This window comes from Oryctolagus cuniculus, chromosome 2 (assembly GCF_964237555.1).
Source record: "Oryctolagus cuniculus chromosome 2, mOryCun1.1, whole genome shotgun sequence".
Taxonomy (NCBI): domain Eukaryota; kingdom Metazoa; phylum Chordata; class Mammalia; order Lagomorpha; family Leporidae; genus Oryctolagus; species Oryctolagus cuniculus.
The window spans coordinates 156,711,783-156,733,208 of record NC_091433.1 but is presented as its reverse complement, the minus strand read 5'-3'; the positions used below and the strand labels follow the sequence as shown (position 1 = coordinate 156,733,208).

General features: G+C 52.8%; 1 protein-coding gene across 3 annotated transcripts in view; it reads left to right on the top strand.

The window, feature by feature from the left end:
• Positions 1-21,426, top strand: part of PRKCE (protein kinase C epsilon) — a 502,363-nt gene that overhangs the window by 300,888 nt on the left and 180,049 nt on the right. For all 3 annotated transcript variants that reach the window (XM_070067858.1, NM_001082274.1, XM_051828578.2), the window contains 4 exon segments: positions 6,529-6,688; positions 9,080-9,114; positions 11,038-11,123; positions 12,612-12,741. In XM_070067858.1, the coding sequence (XP_069923959.1) occupies positions 6,529-6,688; positions 9,080-9,114; positions 11,038-11,123; positions 12,612-12,741 (411 nt within the window).

Here is a 21,426-nt window from a genome sequence, read left to right as displayed (position 1 = left end):
GCCTGTTGGAAATTCCTGGCTAGATATTGTTACATGCAAAGGCGTTCTCAAGATGTTGAGGTTGAGAGTGCCCATGACCTTGTGTGGGGACTGATGTTCAGTGCTGTCGGCTCGCTTCTTGCACAGGAGGAGATGTAGCTGGGAGGGGAGAGGGCATAGAGTTGAGTGCCAGGGGCTGCCTCCCCCTGGATCCCTGTGTAACCCCAAAGGGTAGGGACCAGGTGAGGGTAGACAATAAGGACAAGATGTGAACTCTTTTTGGCTGTTCCCACCTGCCTGCAACCTGTCATGAATTCTTCTGCACGCTGGGGCTGTGAACTATTCATTGGTGTGGGTGGATGTTTGACACAGTGGTTAAGATGCCCCTGGGAGGCCTGCATCCCATATCCAGGTGCCTGGGTTGCAGTCCCAGCTCTACTTCCAAGTCAAGCGTCCTGCTAATGCACACCCTGGAAGACGGCAGGTGATGGCTCAAGTACTTAAGTCCCTGCCACAAACAGGGGAGATCCAAGCTGAGTTCCTGGCTCCTGACTTCATCCTGGTACGGTAACAGCTGTTACAGGCATCTGGGGAATGAACCAGTGGGTGGGGAGATTCTCTGTCTCCCTCTCCCTCCCTAGGACTCCATTATGGATGCGAGTGCCCCAGGTGCACCAAACGCCTACTCCTCCTCATCACTGTTCAATTCCTATACATATAATATAGCTGATGACACCATTCTCCTAGTGTTAAGTTATTTCTGTTGGTTAATATAAATATGCACTGAGAACATTTATAAATGTACTTAGCTGTAAGTTTCTGTTTAATTGTTAACTTAGGGTTAATTCCTGAGGAATTGCCAGATTAAAGGGTGTGAATCTCTCTGCTATGTTTTCTGAAAATGTTAGGTCAGCTGCCATGGCCTCCAGCAGTGAGTGGCTAGATCAGTTTCATAGCAGCCGTGCCAATAGTGGGTAATACCATTTTTAAACACATTTTCTCCCTTGTATGAAATGATGTGCAAGACTGCTCTGCCTTGCGTTTTACAAATTCCTATATAGTGAATTCTTGACATTTCCCATATAAGTTCACGTTATTTATACAGTTACCTGTAAGGCTCTTGATCCTGGCCATTTAATCATTTAATCCATTTAATTAGTTGGGAAAAAAGGATCAGATGAGTCCAAATTATGGGACATTCTGTAAGACAACATAGACTCTTTCTAAATGTGCCATAAAAATGGGAAAATGTGAAAGAAACTCTTAGACTAAAGAGACTGAAGTGATATGGCAACCAAAGGCAGTGTGTGAGTTCTGAGTAGCTCCTGTATTAAAGTTTTTAAAAAATCAAATGATGGTCATTTAGGTAATAATCATGGAAATTGGAATATGAGCTGTCCATAGAGGTGGGCATTTGGCACAGTGGTTAAGACACTGCTTTTGGCGTCCCTGTTGTGGCACAGCAGGTGACACTGCTGCTCCTGACACTGGCGTTCCCATACAAGAGCACCACCTGCAGTCCCAGCTGCTCGGCTTCCCACCCAGCTCTGCTCAGGGGCCTGAGAATGCAGCAGGTCATGGTCCAAGTGCTCCTGTCCCTGACAACACAGGGGAGACCAGAATGCAGCTCCTGGCTGCTGGTTTCAGCCTAGCCCAGCCCTGGCTGAGGCAGCCATTTGGGGAATGAACCAGAGAACGGAAGGTATCTCTCTGCGTCGTCTTCTATCTGACACTTTGCCATTCTAATAAATAAATAAATCTTTGGGGGTACTGGGGTAGACGATACTGCTTGCAATACCTGCATCTCTTATCAGAGTGCCCAGTTCAAGTCCTGGCTCCTCTGTTTCCAATTCAGCTTCCATCTAATGCACACCTTGGGAGGCAGCAGATGATGGCTCAAGTAGTTGGGTCCCTACCACCCACGTGGGAGACCCAGCCCTGGCTGTCATAGGCGTTTTGGATATGAACCAGCACATGAAAAATTCTCTGTCTGTCTGCCTTTGAAATAAAAATGAGGCCGGCGCCGCGGCTCACTAGGCTAATCCTCCGCCTAGCGGCGCTGGCACACCGGGTTCTAGTCCCGGTCGGGGCTCCGGATTCTGTCCCGGTTGCCCCTCTTCCAGGCCAGCCCTCTGCTGTGGCCAGGGAGTGCAGTGGAGGATGGCCCAGGTGCTTGGGTCCTGCACCCCATGGGAGACCAGGAAAAGCACCTGGCTCCTGGCTCCTGCCATTGGCCGCGGCGGCCATTGGAGGGTGAACCAACGGCAAAAAGGAAGACCTTTCTCTCTGTCTCTCTCTCTCTCACTGTCCACTCTGCCTGTCAAAAAATAAAAAAATAAATAAATAAATGAAATAAAAATGAAAATCATTTTTAAGAAGTTCTTGGGAATGCATATTTAAAAAAAATTTATACCAGAATGAATCTATATTTTAATTCCATTTTCCATGAACTTTTAAAATACTGTCGTTTTAGGCAATACATCAGTGGTGAATGTCTTGGCTCTGACACTGTGATTATGTAGGACAACGTCTTGGTTGTTAGGAGATAAAAGCTGAAATATTTAAGGATGAAGTGTCGTGATGCAGCTTCCAAGTTATTTAGCAAAAGGACATGAGAGTACTTCATACATTTTATTGAAAAATGGAATTCAAAGAGAAATTTCTTTTGGTGCAGATCATTCATGAAATTCATGAACAGTTTGCTCATAATATGCATTTTACACGAACTTTTTGAAGATTTCTCATATATTTATATATGGTAAATATATAGTATTATATACATTACATATAATGTATTTAATATCACACAAAATGTGTTACTCCTACCATTAGAGCTCTGAGTTTTATTTTTTAAATTTATTTTTGGGATAACATGTAACATAAGATCTATCCTTTTAGCAAATGTTTAACCATATAATGCAGTATTGTTGACTACAGGTTCCAGGCAATATGGTAGATCCCTAAACCCATTCATTCTGTGTAACTGAAATGTGATACCCTCTGAGTTATACCACCTTTTAAAAAAAGATTTATTTATTTATTTTGAAAATCAGAGTTACAGAGAGAGAGGGAGAGAGATCCTCCATCTGCTGGTTCTCTCCCCAAATGACTGCAATGGCCAGTGCTGGGCTGGGCCTGAAGCCAGGAGCCAGGAGCTTCTTCTGGGTCTCCCATGTGGGTGGCAGGGACCCAGGTAGTTGGACCATCTTCTAATGCTTTCCCAGGCCATAGCAGAGAGCTGGATCAGAAGTGGAGCAGCCAGGACTTGAACCAGTGCCCACATGGGATGCTGGCACTGCAGGCGGTGGTTTTACCTGATGCACCACAGCACTAGCTCCTGACTGACACCACCCTGACTCCCTTCCCTATGACCCTGGCAACCTCTGTTCTACTCTCTGCCTCAGTTCCCCATGTAAGTAGCATCATGTAGTATTTTCCCTGTGCCTGACTTATCTTACTCATTTCTCCTCCAGGCAGGGGAGGTCCTGGGGAGGAGGCAGCTCCAGAACTACAAGGCCCCCTCTTCACACCACAGGGGTCACTTTCCTCTCTGCTGGTGGCTGACAGGGCCCTGGACGCTCCAGCCTGGCCTTGACTTCCTGGTCCAGAGGACTGTGGAATGCAGGTGATTTCACGTGCCCTGGGCTCCGACCCCACCTCTGTCACCTGCTCTCCTGCTTTGCAGAGGTCTCCTTTGGAGCCAGAGTCTACCTGGGGTCAGGCTCTGCTCCTTTTGTTTGGACATAAAACCCAACTTAAAAGGCCGTGCGGGTGTGTCCCAGGGGAGGAGTAATGGACACCTTTTGGGGCAGCTCGGCCCAGGCAGACCCTGACTCACGAGAGTCAGCCTTGGCACCTGACCCAACCTGTCCCAGAGGAGGCTCACCCCTCCCCCCACTCCCAGTTCAAACAGCTTTGACCCAGGTGTCAGCCACCCTACAGAAAGGTCAGTAGAAAAGACATGGGGTGGGATCACTTGGCCACCACCTCGCCCTGTTCACTCAGTGTCACGTGGTGTAGGACGTTTGGTTTTGCTGCTGGTCGTTCCTGTAATGGGCTGAGCAGGGAGGACTCCAGCCACAATCCCAGCAGTGTTCCTGTCAGAAGAATCGACTCATCTTGTTGCCATTTTCACCTGGACCAGAGTTCTCCAGCGTACAAGTGACTAGCTAGTTTGTTTTTTAGAGCACTTCCATTGAGCTATGATTCACATATCGTACGAGCTACTCATTTCAAGTATACACTCAACAGTTTTTAGTGCAGTCACGTGGGTGTACGACCATCACCGCAGTCCATCTTGGAGACCAGCTAATTCACAGATGGAATTACATCGCAGGTGCATCAGGGGGCTGTATACTGCTTAGTGTTCTGTGCTGAATTCTGTGAAAGAAGCGGATGGTGCGTTTTACAAGAAGAATTCTCTCCCCACCCCCAGCCCCACCCGCCATGCCCAGGTCTGGGATCTTTGAGTTGGACTTCTGTAGACCAAGTTTGTAACAAGAAGGAATTCTTGATGAGATTGGATTTTTTTGTTCTCACATTTTTGTCTGCTTACAGAAATAGAACAGCCTAAATATAGATTGAGTGTGGAACAGAAGTGAAAGTGACTCGTAGCTGCAGCCCCGTGTGGTGATCAGCGTGCTTCTGTCGTGTGTGTGTGCGCACCCCTGGGTGTACCTGTGTGTTTGGATGCCCCTGATCGAACACCCCGGATCTTCCAGAGAGAACTTGGGTAGTGAATCCAAGCTCGTGGGTTGTGGGAAGGGTAGGAGGGACTGGGTTTGCCCTACTCAGAGTGGTCAGTGTCAGAGACTTTGAAACAGGAAGGCAGGGCAGGCAGGCTGGGACCATCAAGCAGACCCCCACCCCGGGCCGTGGTCTGTGCTCAGGATGCAGTCAGAGGTTTCCAGGGCACCCTCCCGACCAGCAGCAGCCTGTTCGCTTGGCTTGGCTCAAAGCCCAAGCCACACACTCGGTCCCCACTCTGCCTTTTTCCTCTTTCAGCTTTCCTTTCTCCTCCCCTCCCCTCTTTGGACTCATAAGAGTCCCCAGGACTCATTGCTGTTGGGGTCACCCATGTAACCACCACGGCCTAGAACCATGCATTCAAGGAGGCCCAGCGGGGAGCAGCCCACCCCACCCAGGGCTGGCACTGCACTGCTGGGACTTGGGGACTGACGTGCTGGGGCGCGCGAAGCCCTCTCAGCACACTTCAAGCAGTGCTGTGCAGGGCACCTTCCAGGAGCATGGCAGGAGACCAGGGCCTGCCGACTCTGCCCTCGGGGACGCCACAAGCAGCTCAGTTCTTTCCATAATGGGAGCTGCCCCGGAGAGTGCTGGGGGCCTGGCTGTAGGGAACCTGGGCTGTCCCTCGGTGCTGTGTGAGCTGGAGAACGTTGGTTTCCCCCTCCGCTCTGGGTTAGGATCCGAGCTCCACGCTTACCAGCTGTGTTAACAGGAGAGCATCAAACCCTCCACACCTCAGTGTGCACACCTGTGTGATGGGGAGACCAGCAGTACGTTCAGGTGGGATTGTTGTGAGGCATCAGTGAGTGACTGCACACATCACACTTGGCACAGCATCAGCCGCCCCTGGTGGCAGGTTAGCCGTTGTCGTTGGCTGAAGCCAGACGGCCATAGCAACAAGACGCCAGATCGGGGCTCCAGTGAAAGGCAGTTACCTCTCACAATGCTGCAGGCTGGAAGTCTAAGATCAAATTCAGGCCACCTTCTCACTGTGAGCTTACTGACAGAGCTCAGTCCAGTCTCTTCCTGTTATAAAGGATGCTCCCCCCACCGTGGGGACGGGTCCCGCTCCGCCCTCTGACCGCATCTGAACCTACTCACTTCATTCCTGAACATCAGGACAGTGGGGCTGAGGGCTGGGCACATAAAGGGAGAGGAGACACAGGCACGCCGGCCACAACACTCTCCATGATCATTTTTGTTGTCATCTGTTAGGCCCCTTGCGGGGCGTGCTTAGGTTTGCGGCAGCCTCAGAGGTGGAGGGAGGGAAAGAAATCCAGGTGCTTTGGTCTCCCGTGGGGGTGGGCCTTGAGCCTTTGGGAAACTGTCTCCTTTCACAGTGTCGTGTTTCCCTCTCTTTTGGACCTGTGGGAAAAGTTCCTGATCATCCCAGTCTGGGTGAGAGGGAGAGAGCAGCTGCCTGTGTGGTCGGTGCTATGGTCCCATTAGCAGAGAGGCGCTCTCAGAGGCCCAGAGTGCAGAGACCCCATCTGCCCAAGGGAGCTGCACTAAGGTCGAGACCTTGCGCATTTTAACTCCTAGACCTGCAAATGTGCAGTTGGTGCAGGGAAGAATGGGGAAGCCCACAGGCAGCAAAGGCACAGCCTGGGTCATCCTGTCCCCTGGGGGCTCTCTCCGCAGCTGAGTGGTGAAACCCCCATGTCCCTCCAGTAGGAAAGGTGCCTTCCATGGGCCCCACCCCTGCCCACAGCAGGTGCAGCGGCTCTCCAGCGGGAACTTGGAGCTCGTGGTGGAGATGCACTAACCCAGACTGTTTCCTCCTCTGCTCTCGTCCCTCCTCAGCACCTAAAGACAATGAAGAGCGCGTGTTCCGGGAGCGCATGCGGCCGAGGAAGCGGCAGGGGGCGGTCAGGCGCAGGGTCCACCAGGTCAACGGCCACAAGTTCATGGCCACCTACCTTCGGCAGCCCACCTACTGCTCCCACTGCAGAGACTTCATCTGGTAAGCCGCTCCCTCTTGGGAACCTCTAGCTATCGCCGCTCTGGGGTTGGGGGGGAATTGGAAACTCCATTTACAAAGTGCTGACATAAGGAAAGTATTGATCGTAAGAGTTCATACTCGATGGGGCTGGATGTTTTCTTCCAGACAAAATCATTATGTTTTAATTTGAAGCCAAGTCGGGATGGCTCCAAAAACGTGCTTTGCTTTAAGCACCAGGGTTTAGAGTACGGTCGCTTGGCGTGGTTCTGACATCCGTGTAAAGCTTAAAAGGAGAGCCGCAGTGAGGAGAGAGCCCGCCGTCTCCAGGCGCTGTCACGGCGCAGAGCCGACACCAAGCCTTCCAACACTTCGATATTGACATGGTTTCCATGAATAAAATATTGTGCAGGAGAGTTCCTGAAATTTTAAACTTTGAGTAGAATCGGTTTCAGCTAAAAATAAATTTTGCTGTCTATATCGAAAAGCAAATAAAAATCACTGCCATGCACTCTTTCTTCTGTATCCGATGGCAGATTTTTCTGTAAGGCTGAGTGTGTCTGTGGCACGTGGGAGGAGCGGATGGGAACAATAACCCCTGGTTCCTGGAGCTCTGCACCCAGGGTCAGACCATACTGAAGGAGTGAAGACTTTATAGCCAATAATGATATTGTAATTGTATTTTTTAAAAAGAGTCCATACCTTTCCTAGAGACAGATAAATGATTTAGAAAGGAAATGAGATGTGTCTGGCATTGGTTTAAAACCAGCCCTGGGAGGAGGGGAGAGAGGGCGGCAGGAGAGGAGATACAGGGCCAGGCAGGTACAGGCGCTGTGGAGCTGAGGGATGGGTGCATGAGGGTGCATTGTATTCACCCCTCCACTTTATATGGATTTGCATTTGCCCCAGTGATGTTAAAGAGCACTCGATTGCCAGTATCTTAGCACAAAGCAGTTTTTAGGAACTGTTCCAGTAGTGGTGCTGTTAGGATGCCGAGACCTCAGAGCAGTGAGAGCCGAATCAGCTGGAATAGTCAGGGAAGGCTCCCTGGCGGAGGTGGCGTTTTTCCTTTCATGATGAATAGGATTTTGATATGTAGACAGAAGGGGGTCGTAGGTGTTTTGGGCAGCTGGGGCAGGATACAGAGCACTGGTCTTGGCACTGGAGGACTCTTAATGAATGTCCTCCATAGTCAGTTTCTTTCTTGGACACTGGAAATATCAAGTTAAATCTTTCAGGTGTCCTGTGAGCTCTATAGTGTTGACCCCATTCCACTAAAAGTACTAAGGCTCAGAAGTGACTAAGAGCCTCATCTGATGTCCTCCAGCTGGGGGGCGTCAGAGGCATGTGTCCACCCTGGGCGGGCTCATGCTTTTCCTGACGTCCCACCAGCCTTCCCGGCATGCTCTGTGAGCTCCTTGAAGGTGCTGTAAGAGTCGCCAACACAATGGGACACAGCGGGGAGGAGTGAGTGAGGCCAAGTTTCAGTCTGAACCCAGCCAGGGGTGTGTGGATTGGGCTCCCTGGCTTCCCCTGGTGTCCGGGAGTCCCTTGTCTTATCCTGAGGTATTGTGACACCAGTGACCCGCTTGGCATGGACATCTGAGGTGACACAGCTCCGAGCAGAGCAACCCAGTGGAGTCAGAAGCTGATGCCCCATTCCCAGCATGGCCACTTCCCTACCCCCACTCTGACTCAGCTATCTGAAGCCCATTTTCCACGTTGGGGTTGTCAGTTGAGTGGTTGGGCTTACAGCTTCAGGCGAGTCTCCTCAAATCCCATAAAGAACACCACTGAGTTGGAGGTTTGCTGGGAGGTGGCCTGATAACTTCTGGATCCTCCCCCTGGGCTGGGAGCTACAGGGGCACCCGCAGCCCAGTTGGCCTTGGCACACACTGGGGATGGGATAGGGCCAGGGTGGTTTGATCTGTGTCCCTGCCGACTTCCAACCTTGCCGCCGGCACCTCCTCTGGTCAGGAACCCCTAATGGTGGCCTTCACCCAAACTGTAGACCACAGACTGGCCCACAGCCCTTGGTGGTCTCTGAAGGGCCCAGAGAATCCACCTGCCAGCGTCAGCCCTATACTGGGACAGGAGGAATGTCTCTCTTATCCACAAGGAGGGCAATGGTCCACTGATCCAGGCCAGCAGGGAGCAAGCAGGGTCATTTGTGGCTTTCCAGAGCCCTGCTGGAATGACTATTGGTGTGGGAAACCAAGCCCTTAACGCTGACCAGACTTTGTACCCAGGCCAAGCAGTGCACTCCATGGGACTCGGTACAGTGTGGGTGGTGCACAGAATTGGGTGGCTTGGTGTGCTGGTGTGTGTGTGTGTGTGTTTGTTTTTTTTTTTTTTTTTTTTTTTTTTGACCTAACAGACTTTCATTTTCCTAAAAGGCTGTGTTCTTCCTTTCAGGGGTGTCATAGGAAAGCAGGGATACCAGTGTCAAGGTAAGAGGTATTTGATGAACAAAGTCTTCCGAGGCCCAGGGTGAGCTCCTGATCCCTGATGCTCACAGGAAGCTGTGCTGGGTCTGAGGCCATGTTTGTGGGCTTATCCTGCTCTCTGCGTTCCCCAGCCAGGACTCCACCTGTGCATATGGGAGGGGCCTTGCAGGAACCACCTGTCTGCCAGTGGTCTCAGCAAGCCCAAGCCCCCCCCTCCCCGGGCTTTTCGTGCCAGGTGGAGCAGGTAGCACTTGCCTGCTTCCTGGTGGGACAGACCGCTTCGGTGGGATGCTCCTTCGAAGCCTTGCAGTGTGGTGAGCCAGGTCTGCCTGTTCTGTCAGTTCCCTTCCCCCTCTCTCCCTCGCTTGTTTAGGCAGTATTGCTGAAGGAGCCTCGGCAGTTCTCTCTTTTGCTATCTCTGCCCTGGATTCATTAGTTCTTAAAACTTTCAAACTCACTCGATGGTCTAGAAGATGATTTTCCCCCTCTGCTTAATTGCCTACAAATGCAAGGTCAAGTTGTGAACAAATTGGAGGGTGGAAATGCCTGTGTTCATGATGAGGTTTCTCTGTGGTTAGAGTGGGGAGGCTGCCCAGCTCCTTGCCAGGCTCTGTCTGACATGGGGCTCACCCCTGGGGGACCTTGGGCAGACGCTGGTGGAGGTTGGTGTGCCTCTGGGTTAGCCTGTGTGCTCAGAGAATGATCTCCTCTGCCACCTGTTGGCCACACTGCCCAGTGACACAGCAGACAGCTGTGGGCCACCTCCTTGGATATACACAGGTGCCTACCAAAGCTCATGGAGAAATGGAGTTCGAAGATGAGTGGTGGGCATTTGGCGGAGTGGTTAAGATGCTGCTTGGAATTCAGGCATCCCACATCAGAGTACTTGGGTTTGAATTCTAATACTCAGAGGCAGTAGGTGGTGGCCCACAGTTGGGTCCTGGCCACCCATGTGGGAGACCTGGATTACATACCAAGCTCCTGGCTTTAGCCTGGGCCAAACCCAGCCATTGTGGGCATCTGGGGAGTGAACCAGCAGATGGGAGACATCTCTCTTTCTCTTTTTCTCTAATTAAAAAAGTTAAAAGGTAAGTTTATTGTGGTACAAAAAAATTGAAATCTACACATACCTTTTTCATAATATACATTGTCCGCAAACTTTTTGAAGGACTTTTGTATTAAATGCCATGGGAATGTTCAAGTTTGGTATATCAGATTTTTTTTTTTTTTTTTGACAGGCAGAGTGGACAGTGAGAGAGAGAGAGAGAAAGGTCTTCCTTTGCCGTTGGTTCACCCTCCAATGGCCACCACGGCTGGCGCACCGCGCTGATCTGAAGGCAGGAGCCAGGTGCTTCTCCTGGTCTCCCATGCGGTGCAGGGCCCAAGGACTTGGGCCATCCTCCACTGCCTTCCAGGGCCACAGCAGAGAGCTGGCCTGGAAGAGGGGCAACCGGGACATAATCCGGCGCCCCGACCGGGACTAGAATCCGGTGTGCCGGCGCTGCTAGGTGGAGGATTAGCCTATTGAGCCGCGGCGCTGGCTGGTATATCAGATTTTAAAAGAAGACTAGGAACTTCCCTGCCACCTGCTACAGCTCCTCCTCTCATCTCAGCAAGATGCTAAGTGGAACAGGAGCCAAGGGCAGTGCCTTTCACAGGCCGTGCCCCGCGGGAGGGCTGGGGAGGAAGTGGTCCCCAGGCCTTGGTGTACTGAAGGAAGAAGACTGATCCGTAACCAGCACTGGAGAAACCTCCCAGCGCCTTTGAATGCCAGTGTCTTACTCTTCCGCAGAGCGCTCGGGATCTGCCCATCACCGTGTGGGCAAAGTGTCTTTTGAAATAGCTGCCCGTGGGGCTTTAGTGAGTGACACAGGGGCCTGACTCCCCACCTCGTCCCTCAGCCTGGCTGTCTTTCTCTGTTTGCAGTTTGCACCTGTGTCGTCCACAAGCGGTGCCATGAGCTCATCATCACGAAGTGTGCTGGGTTAAAGAAACAAGAAACCCCCGATGAGGTGAGTGCTGCCAACGTGGAAAATCTACGCTTCCCTCCCTCGACTGCCGCCTCTGTGGGTCCCAAGAGAACCTGATCTCCCTGATCTCTCAGGGATCCTGTGGCTTGCTTCCTTGTGTTGGTCGCAGTTACCCAGAGCTTGGTGGCTGGCACACAACATACAGAAAGAGCACAGCTCCCAGTCACTCTCTCAGGATTTGCGAGCCCTTCTGTCCTTCCCTGGAGGGAGCAGTTCCGGGAGGGACCGCGCCATGCAGGCTAGAGGGCCAGGATGTGAATGCGCAGCCCCCTGCCCTAAGCTGCGACCTCCTCCTGTCTGTCCTGCCGTATCGGGCCGTGAAGAGTCTGCAGAGAGCTGTGTGCCCAGACGTGGCCATGTCCCAAGGAGCAAATTGCCAGGGACTGACGGCGGGGAGCTCCCCCAGTCCCTAGGAGCAGCTGTCTCCAGGGCTGGCCTCCTGCCTGCTCTGAGAAGGGCCTGGGTTGTGCACCTGCTCCACTAGAAACACAGGGTGGGAAATAGCCCCGCAAGGTCAAGGTCGCTGGTGCTGACACCCCTGCTGGGTGGAGCCCTTCTAGTTTCCTGCCTCTTCCTGCCCTGTTAGCTCACTGGCCCCAAAGTTCTGAGACTCTGTAGGGCACTCTGAGGGATTCTGCTGTCCTCATTTGTCAGCTGAGAATCCAGGCCCCCATGAAGGAAACCTGCCTGGGACCTCACCGGTGATTTTTGGCAAACCCAGGCTCACACGCCTGGCCTGCTGGTCCCACTTCCTCCCCTTCTGCCTGACCACTTTCTCTTCAGTGCTTTGGATTGCTCAGCAAGGGGCAGTGTGGTGGTTTAAAAGCCGGTGCTCTGGATTCAGGCTCCTGGGGCAGAAGCCTCTTGTCAGCTTGCCAGTGAATTCCTTCAGCCCCACGCCTTTCATTGCCGTACTTGTGAATTTGGGGTCACAGTGTCCCCACTCATGCAGCGTTGTGACGTGTCACTGGTGCATGCTTGGCACTAGGCCCTGAGCATCATTAGCGGCCAGCACTCTGTGTTGGCAAGCTTTGTTATAATTACTGCCTGTCCTGGCAGCACAGTCCCCAGCACACTTCCGGAACCCTGCGTCTACCAGGGAGCAGCTGAGAGCCTGTGCAGGTGTGGCCTCCTTGTGCAAAGCAGCATGGGAAGCTCGTGGTGATATCCCAGAGGGTGTAAGTGGAGGGTCTTGTGTATGAGTGTGTGTGTGTGTGTGTGTGTGTGTGTGATTGTTCAGGGGTCTGAAGTCCCGGAGGGACCCCTAGGGGAGCAGGCCTGGCCTTGTAGAGCCCAAGGTCGGGGCATCAGAGGCAAGGCTGGGCACAGCAGGGAGGTGCAGCCACCGCGTTTCTCAGGACAGTGTTTGGGGCCAGGCCTAGGCCACCCCGAGCTCTCTGTGAGCCCCAGGGCAGTGGGTGCAGGCTGTGAAGGAGCTCTGTGCTGATGTTGTATTTTGCCGCCCTGCAGGTGGGCTCGCAGCGGTTCAGCGTCAACATGCCCCACAAGTTCGGCATCCACAACTACAAGGTCCCCACCTTCTGTGACCACTGCGGGTCCTTGCTCTGGGGCCTCTTGCGGCAGGGCTTGCAGTGTAAAGGTGAGTCACCCCCCGCCCCCGTCCTCTGTGCCCCTCCCCCCAAACATCTCTGTTCTCAGAGGGCCCAGGAAGGACATTCTGGATTTAGCCCGGGGTCTGAGCACATGCCTCGGTGTGGCCCTTGTGGCTGACTCTGCCCTTCTCCGAAGAGTACTGTGTGCACAGATGGTCCAAGGCTGGGTGCATGGAAACACAGAGGAGGAGGAGGAGGAGGAGGAGGCGGAGGAAGGCACTACCCCACCCCCTAGTGATGGTGGGAAGACGAGCTGAGGCCACTCAAGCATAGAACTCACTTAAGGAAGACATGCTTGAAAGTACTTTTGGAGTTTGATGTGAAGTGATAGCTATGGGTGGTTCAGAGTTTATTCTTAGAGGGAGCCAGGCTAGTAGGGTTTGAACCTTGACTCTTGAGTCATGGGTTCCTCCCTCTGTGTGCTGTGTCCCACCTGTGTGCTGTCAGCATGAAGGAGTGGTCATAGGGCCCTGGGTAGAAGCACCCAATATGGGAGGATGAGGATATATTCCTAGGCCCTAAGCAAGTGCTCAATGCCTTAAGCTGGTCCCGCCACTCAAAGGGTTTATTGAATGGACATCACTTAAAAACACTATCTTATGGTTTGTACTGAATGTATTATGAATAAATTTCCATTGTGGAAAAGATTAGAATCCTAAGTAAAGTGTAAGAAAAAAATGCTCAAAAAGATGTGAATAAATTACTCAGGGAAGAGATTCCAATGAGAAATTATAAGAACTGGAAGAAAGGGAATGGTTGCCATGGAAACGCAGAGGCGAAGCACTTCAACATGGAGAGGGGTGATTTGGTGGACGTGGTGACTGGATCCGGCTCAGAACCTGGTGATGCCATTCATGGGGATGGGGACCCAGAGGGAATGAGCCCAGAAGCAGAAGTGGTGGCGTCCAGCTGGGGGGTGTGAACTTGGGATGCTGGTGGGAAATTTACAAGGAGCCGTGCACCCGTGGGACACGCTCATTGAAAGTGAGGGGGACAGATCTGGGCTGTGCATCTCGATTTGGGTCTGAGCCACGCGTCAGCAGCAGGCACAGCTGTGAGGCCGATGTCATCCTTCCAGGGGACGACCGCTAGTGGGAAGGGGGAAGAGTCAGAGGTGACACCGGGCAGGGGGTGGGGAGGGGCAGTCACCAGCACCTGAGGATGAGCGTGCGGGCAAGCAGAGCCGCAAGAACAGGGGAATAACAAATAGAAAGTTCGTGGGGAGTGGTGCCAAAGGCTGCTAGGCAGTGGCTCAAGGTGACATGGGAAAGGTGAGGAATGAGGAGGCCATTCGTGGCCACAGAGGGAGCAGGGGCAGAGGAGGCACCAGGCCTCGTGGGGAAAGCCACATGCCCATCCTTGAAGATGGGGCAGGAGCCGGAAGAGCCGGCCTGAGTGCAGACGTGGGTCTGGCGTCAGGAACAGCCGTCTGGGGCGATGACTGGGCAGAGCCATCATTTAAGGACTGACTCTGCCGAGGGCTCTGCAGAGAGACTTCCCTTGTCTGCTGGGGTCGCAGGTGCTTTTGGAGGTGGAGGGGAGAAGTTGGGGTGTGGGAGGCAGGAGTGGGGCAGCGAAGCTTGGACAGACCTGCAGTGAGGACAGCAGATGCCCTGGCTGGGGATGGGGAAGCGTGACCTGTCACGTGGCCACGTCCCCTGTGACTTTCCCAGCGGCTGCCTCCAGCCAGGGTCAGGGAGCAAAGCCGGCCCGGGCTCCCATCCAGTGTTCCCGCTGGCTGGGCATCCTGGAGGGAGCAGGGGAAGTCCTTCTGGGCATTAGGTGAGGTGAGAACCAGAGAGGGAGGAGGGGCGGGCTCAGGAGGCCGGAGCCTCTGTCGCAGAGGCGCGATGCATTTTTTTGGAAAGCTGAACGTGGCTGCTGGGAACCACTGCAGCGCCTGCTTTGGAGGGGCCTCGGATGAGGTGATGTCTGGTTTGCAGTAAATATATTAATTATTGATCTTTCTAGGGAATCTAAACGAAGATACGATCATCTCATAAATATTGATATTTTAAGAAAGCAGCCCAGACGTCGCCGCCATGGCCCTGAGTCCCTGGATGACCCTGGAAGAAGGCAGGGCCCAGGGACTGTGGGCTCAGCACTTTGGGCAGGAAACGCTCCTGCACCCGCTAAGGCAAGGATGCAGAGCCGAGGGAGCCGAGAGCACCCTGCCTGTTCACGGGGAGCCGGGCCTCACGGGGGCTGCAAGGCCAAGGCTGGTCAGAATTGAGGGTCTCCAGGACCCTAAAGTGATCTGGGTGGGGGTCCCCAAGCAAGCCCCTGTGGAGCTGGAGTTTAAAGCCAGGCCGTCTGGTTCTGCACCTGTCCTTGACCAGGGCCTTCACCCTCTCCTGCTCAGCAGGGACTCAGCCAGGTCCTCTCCTCTGCTGTGTCTGCCGCTGCTTGTCCTGGGCTGGCGCTGCTCCCACTGCTCCCTGGTGCAGGTTGGAATCAGCCCTTTGGCTGCTGCTGTGTGGCTTCTGCTCTGTTGTGAATTCCTACTCCTGGGAACGGGTTCCAGGATCTTCAGCAAACTAGGATTTTCAAGTGCATGTGGATCCCGGAGATTGTCTTGGCCACTCTCCTTTGAGCCTCCAGCTGTCCAGGCACGGAAGTGCAAGTGCGCACACACACGTGTGTGTGTGTGTGTGTGTGTGTGTGTGTGTGTGTGTGTTCTCCTGGGACTGTCCCTCTTGAAGGAGCTTGACTGCTTCTGCTTTATTGCTGAGAGAACGGAGAACTGGAAAGATTGAGCCATGTGCAAAAGGGTACTCAACCAGGAGCCCGGGGGCAGGGGCGGGGGCGGGGGTGCGGCCAGCGTCTGGGCTCTGGGCTCTGCTTTCCTTGCCCACAGTCACACGGGGACCAGACCCTTGGAGGATGCTCTCACAGTCGTTTCATTCCTGAGCTCCGTAACCGAGGGCAGTAAACCACTGGCGCTAAGTGAGCAGGGAAAATACGTCACTCCTCTCCTTTGTCTTAGATTCAGGTGCACGAAGGGTGTGGGCTTCTCGCAGGTCTTGGGGCCACCTGTGACCTCCAAGCACTGTGAACGGCCTAGAAATTGCCATGCAGGGTCCTGGTGCTGGCAGCCCTGGGTGCTGGGCTCTTTGGATCCCTTTTGGTTTTTGCTTTTGTCCCTTTCTGCTGCTCAGTGACCTTATCTGGCACCCTTTTCTGCCAGTCCCCTGTGGGGACAGAAATCCCCCTACAGCTTTTGTTTCCTTTTCTGAAGAAGGTGGTCTTCTCACCTGCCCTGCCCCCACCCCTGTTTCTCATGACTGCCCGTGCCCCAGCACAGCTGTTGAAGGCGTCAGACGGCCAGGGGTGACTGAACCAGAAGGCTTGCGGTCTGGCCCTCGGACGCCTGCACAGGCCTTATTTCTTGGCATCCCCGTCTGCGGAGGTTCCTTTGCACCTGCCTTTGTCCGCCAGGACTGCAGTTGCTTCTTGGGGCTGAGGAAGGTGCCTTCCCGCAGGGCCTGCCTTGGAGATTGCTGAAGGATCGATCCCCTTTTAGCTTCCGCTGCTGTCTGCTCTCGCCTAATGACTGCCCTCCGCTGAGGCTGCCAAGTCCTAGGCTGTTGCCTGCTCTCTAGGAAGTCAAGAAGAAAGGGACCCTCCCACCCTGGAGCACTGTGGCTCTAGGGATCGCAGGCTAAGGGCTGGGGAGCTGCCCTGGTCCTGAGTGGCTTCCTGCCGGATGGGGGACGGCATGCAAGTCACTGTGGCTGGGTGCCCCCCCTGCACACACACACACACACACACACACACCCCGCAGCCCTGCTGCTGCTGAGGGCACTCATGACAGAGTGCTCTGAGCTGCGGACCTCAGGGAGTGGCTGCCTGATCCCCGCCCTCCCACCTCCTTTCTTGCCTCTCTTCTGTCTTTCTGCCCTTCCTTTTAAAAAAGGCTTTTTGGGGGCTGGTGCTGTGACATAGCCGGTAAAGCCATGGCCTGCAGTGCTGGCGTCCCATATGGGCACCTGTTCAAGACACGGCTGCTCCTCTTCTGATCCAGCTCTGTGCTGTGGCCTGGGAAAGCAGTAGAAGATGGCCCAAGTCCTTGGGCCCCTGCACCCACGTGGGAGACCTGGAAGAGCTCCTGGCTCCTGGCTTCGGATTGGCACAACTCTGGCCATTGTGGCCATCTGGGGAGCGAACCAGCAGATGGAAGATTGATCTCTCTCTCTCTCTTCTGCCTCTGCCTCTGAGTAACTCTGCCTTTTTCCTGAATAAATAAATCTTTTAAAAAGGCACTTTGGATATTTAAACACAAAAAATTATAGAATTTTTATTCTTGTCATTTCTGAAATGTCAATTCTTTCTTTGTTTTCAACAACTAAACCTGTGGCTATAACTTCAAATTTTCTTTATATTTTTAGATTTTTTTTTTCAAAAAGAATGCAGGTGATATGTGCAAGGTGAAAGATTCCAGCACAGCTCCAGTGTGTGCCTTTGTATTGTGTCCGGCTTTATATTCTTCTCTCTGCCATCCCCAGGCCCAGCGTCTACCAAACCTCCTGCAGTAACTTTAAGGCCTTGTCCTTGAGGGTGAATGACAGAGGGTGCTTTGATTGCTGTCTGTTGTTTGTTTCACCTTCGTTTGCATTGACATTTAATTCTGCACCATCAGCGAAAGTGCCTGCGGTGAGGTTAGGGCTTCAGTCTCCTATTGGAATCTGCTCTGAGAGCTGTCGGTTGTCACTGATGCTGCCTAAGAATTACTGATTCCCGTGGAGTCAAATCCATGGAAATCAACAGCATCCTGGTTTCTGCAAGCCACCAGGAAGACTCCGCAGACGAAGCATCACTTTAGCCTTCTGCAAACCTGTGTGCTACAGCATAGTAAATTACATAAGTAGAGCAGTGAGTCAGAAGGCGGGCAGGTCTGGGACAGAGAGGCCAGCAGGGCTGGCATGGACTGGAAAGGCTTGGGGGAGAGGGGCTTAAGCTAGACCTCGGTGGGGGGAGGGACCTAGCAGGGGGAGTGGGTGTCTGGTTGAGGCAGGGTGGAAGGGGCAGTCCAGTCTCAGCACTGAGAAGCCACAGAGTGTTTGTGGTGGATTTGATGTCCTGTGCAGTAGCATCTGGTGATGCCTGGGGCCCAAGGGGCAGCCCCTCTAACCTTCCCACTCCTCGTCTGCCTGGGTCCCTGTAGGCTCTCCCCTGCCCACCCGCCTGCTTCCCTTACACCAGTCTCCAGTTGTCCAGACCACTGCCCTGGCTCCCCCTAGGGGTCAGATTCCCTTGACATCCCTAACGTGAGACATCTCTGGCAGCATCCAACGGCTGGAGCCTCTCCTTGTATGGGAGCTCTGGCCACGTCGCTCTGTTTCTCTCCAGCACATCTTCTCCCGGGTGAAGCAGTGGCAGTGAACAAGAGGCATCCTGGAGAGAGGTGCCGTAGAAGGCAACCCAGGGCTGCCTGACCTTGGCCGTGACGTTCCCCACTGTAATGGGTGGGAGGATGTGGGAGGCTCACACGGCCACTCGGCTGCCAGTGTGCCCCAGGTTTCCTTGGGTTCTCAGTGGAACATCCACCTTCCCTTGCTCGTCGGCAGCCCCCAGAGTCACCCCCAGCTTCTGGGGGCCATGTGGCTTCCTGAGTTATTTCAGCTCCACTTCCTGGGTGTGTTCAGACTTGTCACTTAAAGCCCTTTCAAACTCACTGTCTCCTGTTAACCCAGTGTAACTGATGTGTCTTTGAGATTTTTATTTTTACATATTTAGACGATTGCATAGGTCTCCCAGAGTAAGAGTCTTTAAAAAGCGGAGGATGGAATTTGGTGGCTAAGGAGCAGCTTGGATGCCTGCATCCCTTATTGGCCGTGCCTGGTTCTAGCCCTGGCTCTGCTTCTGACCCAGCGTCTGCTAATGTGCGCCGTGGGGGGAAGCAGGGTGGCTCAGGTAGGTGGGTTCTTGCTATCCACATGGGAGACCAGGTTGGGGTTCCAGGCTCGGCTTCAGCCTATTTCATCCGTGGCTGATATGGGCATTTGGGGAGTGAACCAGTGGATGGGACATTAATCTGTATCTGTCTGTCTCTCTGTATTTCAATTAAAATAATTAAATTTCTCAAAATAAGAAATAACATAAAGCAAAGTCCTCAAAGAAATGCTTTCCTTGTCAGGAAAGACAGAACTGGCATTTTAACACCAGAGGGCGCTAGTGATTAAATTATGGAAACAAATCCGTTGCCTTTGCCAGGAAATTCTCTAATTTGGCTCCTGTGTTCTTGTCCTTTCCGTCAGCTCAGAGAGGCAGAAGGGAGCTTTCGTGAGGTGGCGGGCAGAGCAGGGAAGGCATGAGTGCCAAGGGGTGGCTGTAGGGAAATGAGACGGGGTTGCCCGCGGAGCACTGCTGTTTGAAGTCCTTACATCGGATCGGGCTGAGGGTCGTGATGACTCAGTGTAGTCAAATCAGGGCCCTGGCCGGGCTGTGGCCGGGCTTTCTTGTTGGTTTGTTGTTGTCTGAGAAAGCCAGCTGCCCACCACCACCGCTGCGCCCTTGCTGAGAGCCCCATGGAATCCTCAGCGCAGTAGCACCCTGCAAACCTGCACTGGGAGATCCTGCACTGTCCCCACCTCCAGGCCAGTGGCCAGGTTATTCAGGGCAAGAAGAGTCTGGTCCGTCCTGCCCGATTCTACCCCCAGGAAAAGTCTTTACAGTTGTTTGAATAGAGTTGATGTTTTTAAGGACAGTATTCAGTTCCCAGGAAAACCGAACAGAGGGTTGAAAGATTTCCATCCAGCCCCTGCCCCTTCTGATGGATACGTTCCCCCACCCCCACCACCAGTGTCTCACACTACAGTTGGACATTTGTTCACTGATGGACCCACACCAACACATGGTTCTCATTCAGAGCCCGTAGTTTACCTGAAGGTTCACTATCGGTGCTGTGTGTTCCTGAGTTTGGGTGGGTGTTTAATGGCGTGACTCCACCATCATGGTGTCAGTGTGGTTTCACTGCCCTGAAAACTCCCTGTCTCAGCCTCGTCACCCTTTGCTCTCTCCTGACCCCCTCAGCCACCGATCCTCACGCTGTGTTTGTGGTTTTGCCTTTTTTCCAGTGTGATGTAGTTGGAATCACACAGTGTCAGCCTTCCACATGGACCCCTTTCATTAGTAGTATGCGTTCAGTGTTAGTCTATGTCTTTTCATAGTTTAATAGCTCACTTATTTTTTAAAAGATTTATTTATTTATTTGAAAGTCAGAGGTACACAGTGGAGAGGCAGAGAGAGAGAGACAGACAGACAGAGAGAGAGAGAGCTTCCATCTGCTGGTTCATTCTTCAGTTGGCTGGAACGGCCCAGGCTGGGTCAAGCTGAAGCCAGGAGCTTCTTCCAGGGCTCCCTCATTGGGTGCAGGATCCCAAGGACTTGGGCCATCCTCCGCTGCCTTCTCAGGCACATTAGCAGGGAGCTGGTTGGGAAGTGGAGCAGCTGGGTCTTGAACCAATGCCCATATGGGATGCCGGTGTCACAGGTGGAGGTTTAACCTTGCTACACCACAGTGCCAGCCCCCATGTGCGGGATTTTATGGACATAGTTTTCAACCCACTTGAGCAGTAGCAGGAGTGAACTGCTGGGTCACAGGATTAGCTGTGGAAGAATCTGCCCGGGTGCTTTCCTGAGGGGCTGTATTCTGTAGTCTCACCAGCAGTGACTATGAGTTCCTGTCGATGTACCTCCTTGCCGGCATCTGTGTTGCTGTGTTCTCTGCTTCAGTCGTCCTCGTGGGCGTGTAGTGGTGTCTCGTTCTAATAGGCAGGACCCGAGTGAGTATGATGGGGAGCTCCTCTCCCGCGATTATCTGCACCTGCATCTCTGCTGTGGTGCTGAGTGTGCTAAGGCCTTTGGCCTGTTTTTAAGTTGGTTTGTTCATTTTGTCATTGCCAAGTTTTAAGTCTTTTTTTGGTCTACTCTGGACAATAGTCCTTTATTAGAAGATTTATCTTTTGTAAATATTTTCTCTCCATCTGTGGTTTGTCTTCTTGTTCTCACTCTCTCTTTTTTAAAAGATTGATTTATTTATTTGCAAGTCAGAGTTATACAAAGAGAAGGAGAGATGGAGTGGGGGAGGCATCTTCCATCGGCTGGTTCTCTCCCCAATTTACCACAACAGCTGGAGCTGTGCCGATCCGAAGCTAGTAGCCGGGAGCTTCCTCTGGGTCTCCCACGTGGGTGCAGGGGCCCAAAGACTTGTGCCATCTTTTACTGCCTTCCCAGGTCACAGCAGAGAGCTGGATTGGAAGTGGAGAAGCCTGGACGCGAACCAGGACCCATATGGGATGCCAGCACTGCAGGCGGCGGCTTCACCTGCCATGCCACAGCGCCGGCCCCGTCTTCTTGTTCTCTTAACAGTAACTTTGCAGAGCTGAATGTTAAAATTTTTTCTGAAGTCCAGCTTATCAGTCAGTTCCTTAATGGATAATGTCTTTGGTGTCATATCTAAAAAGTCGTCTCCGTAGCCGAGGTCATCTAGAGTTTCTCCTATGTTATCTTCTACAATTGGAGTTTTTTGTTTTACATTTAGGTCTGTGATTCGTTTTGAGGTGATTTTTGTGAAATATGTACGTTCTGTGTGTCTATTCATTGTGTGTGTGTGTGTGTGTAGGAGTAACTGCTCCAGCACTATTTGTTGAAAATACAACTTTGGCTTCATT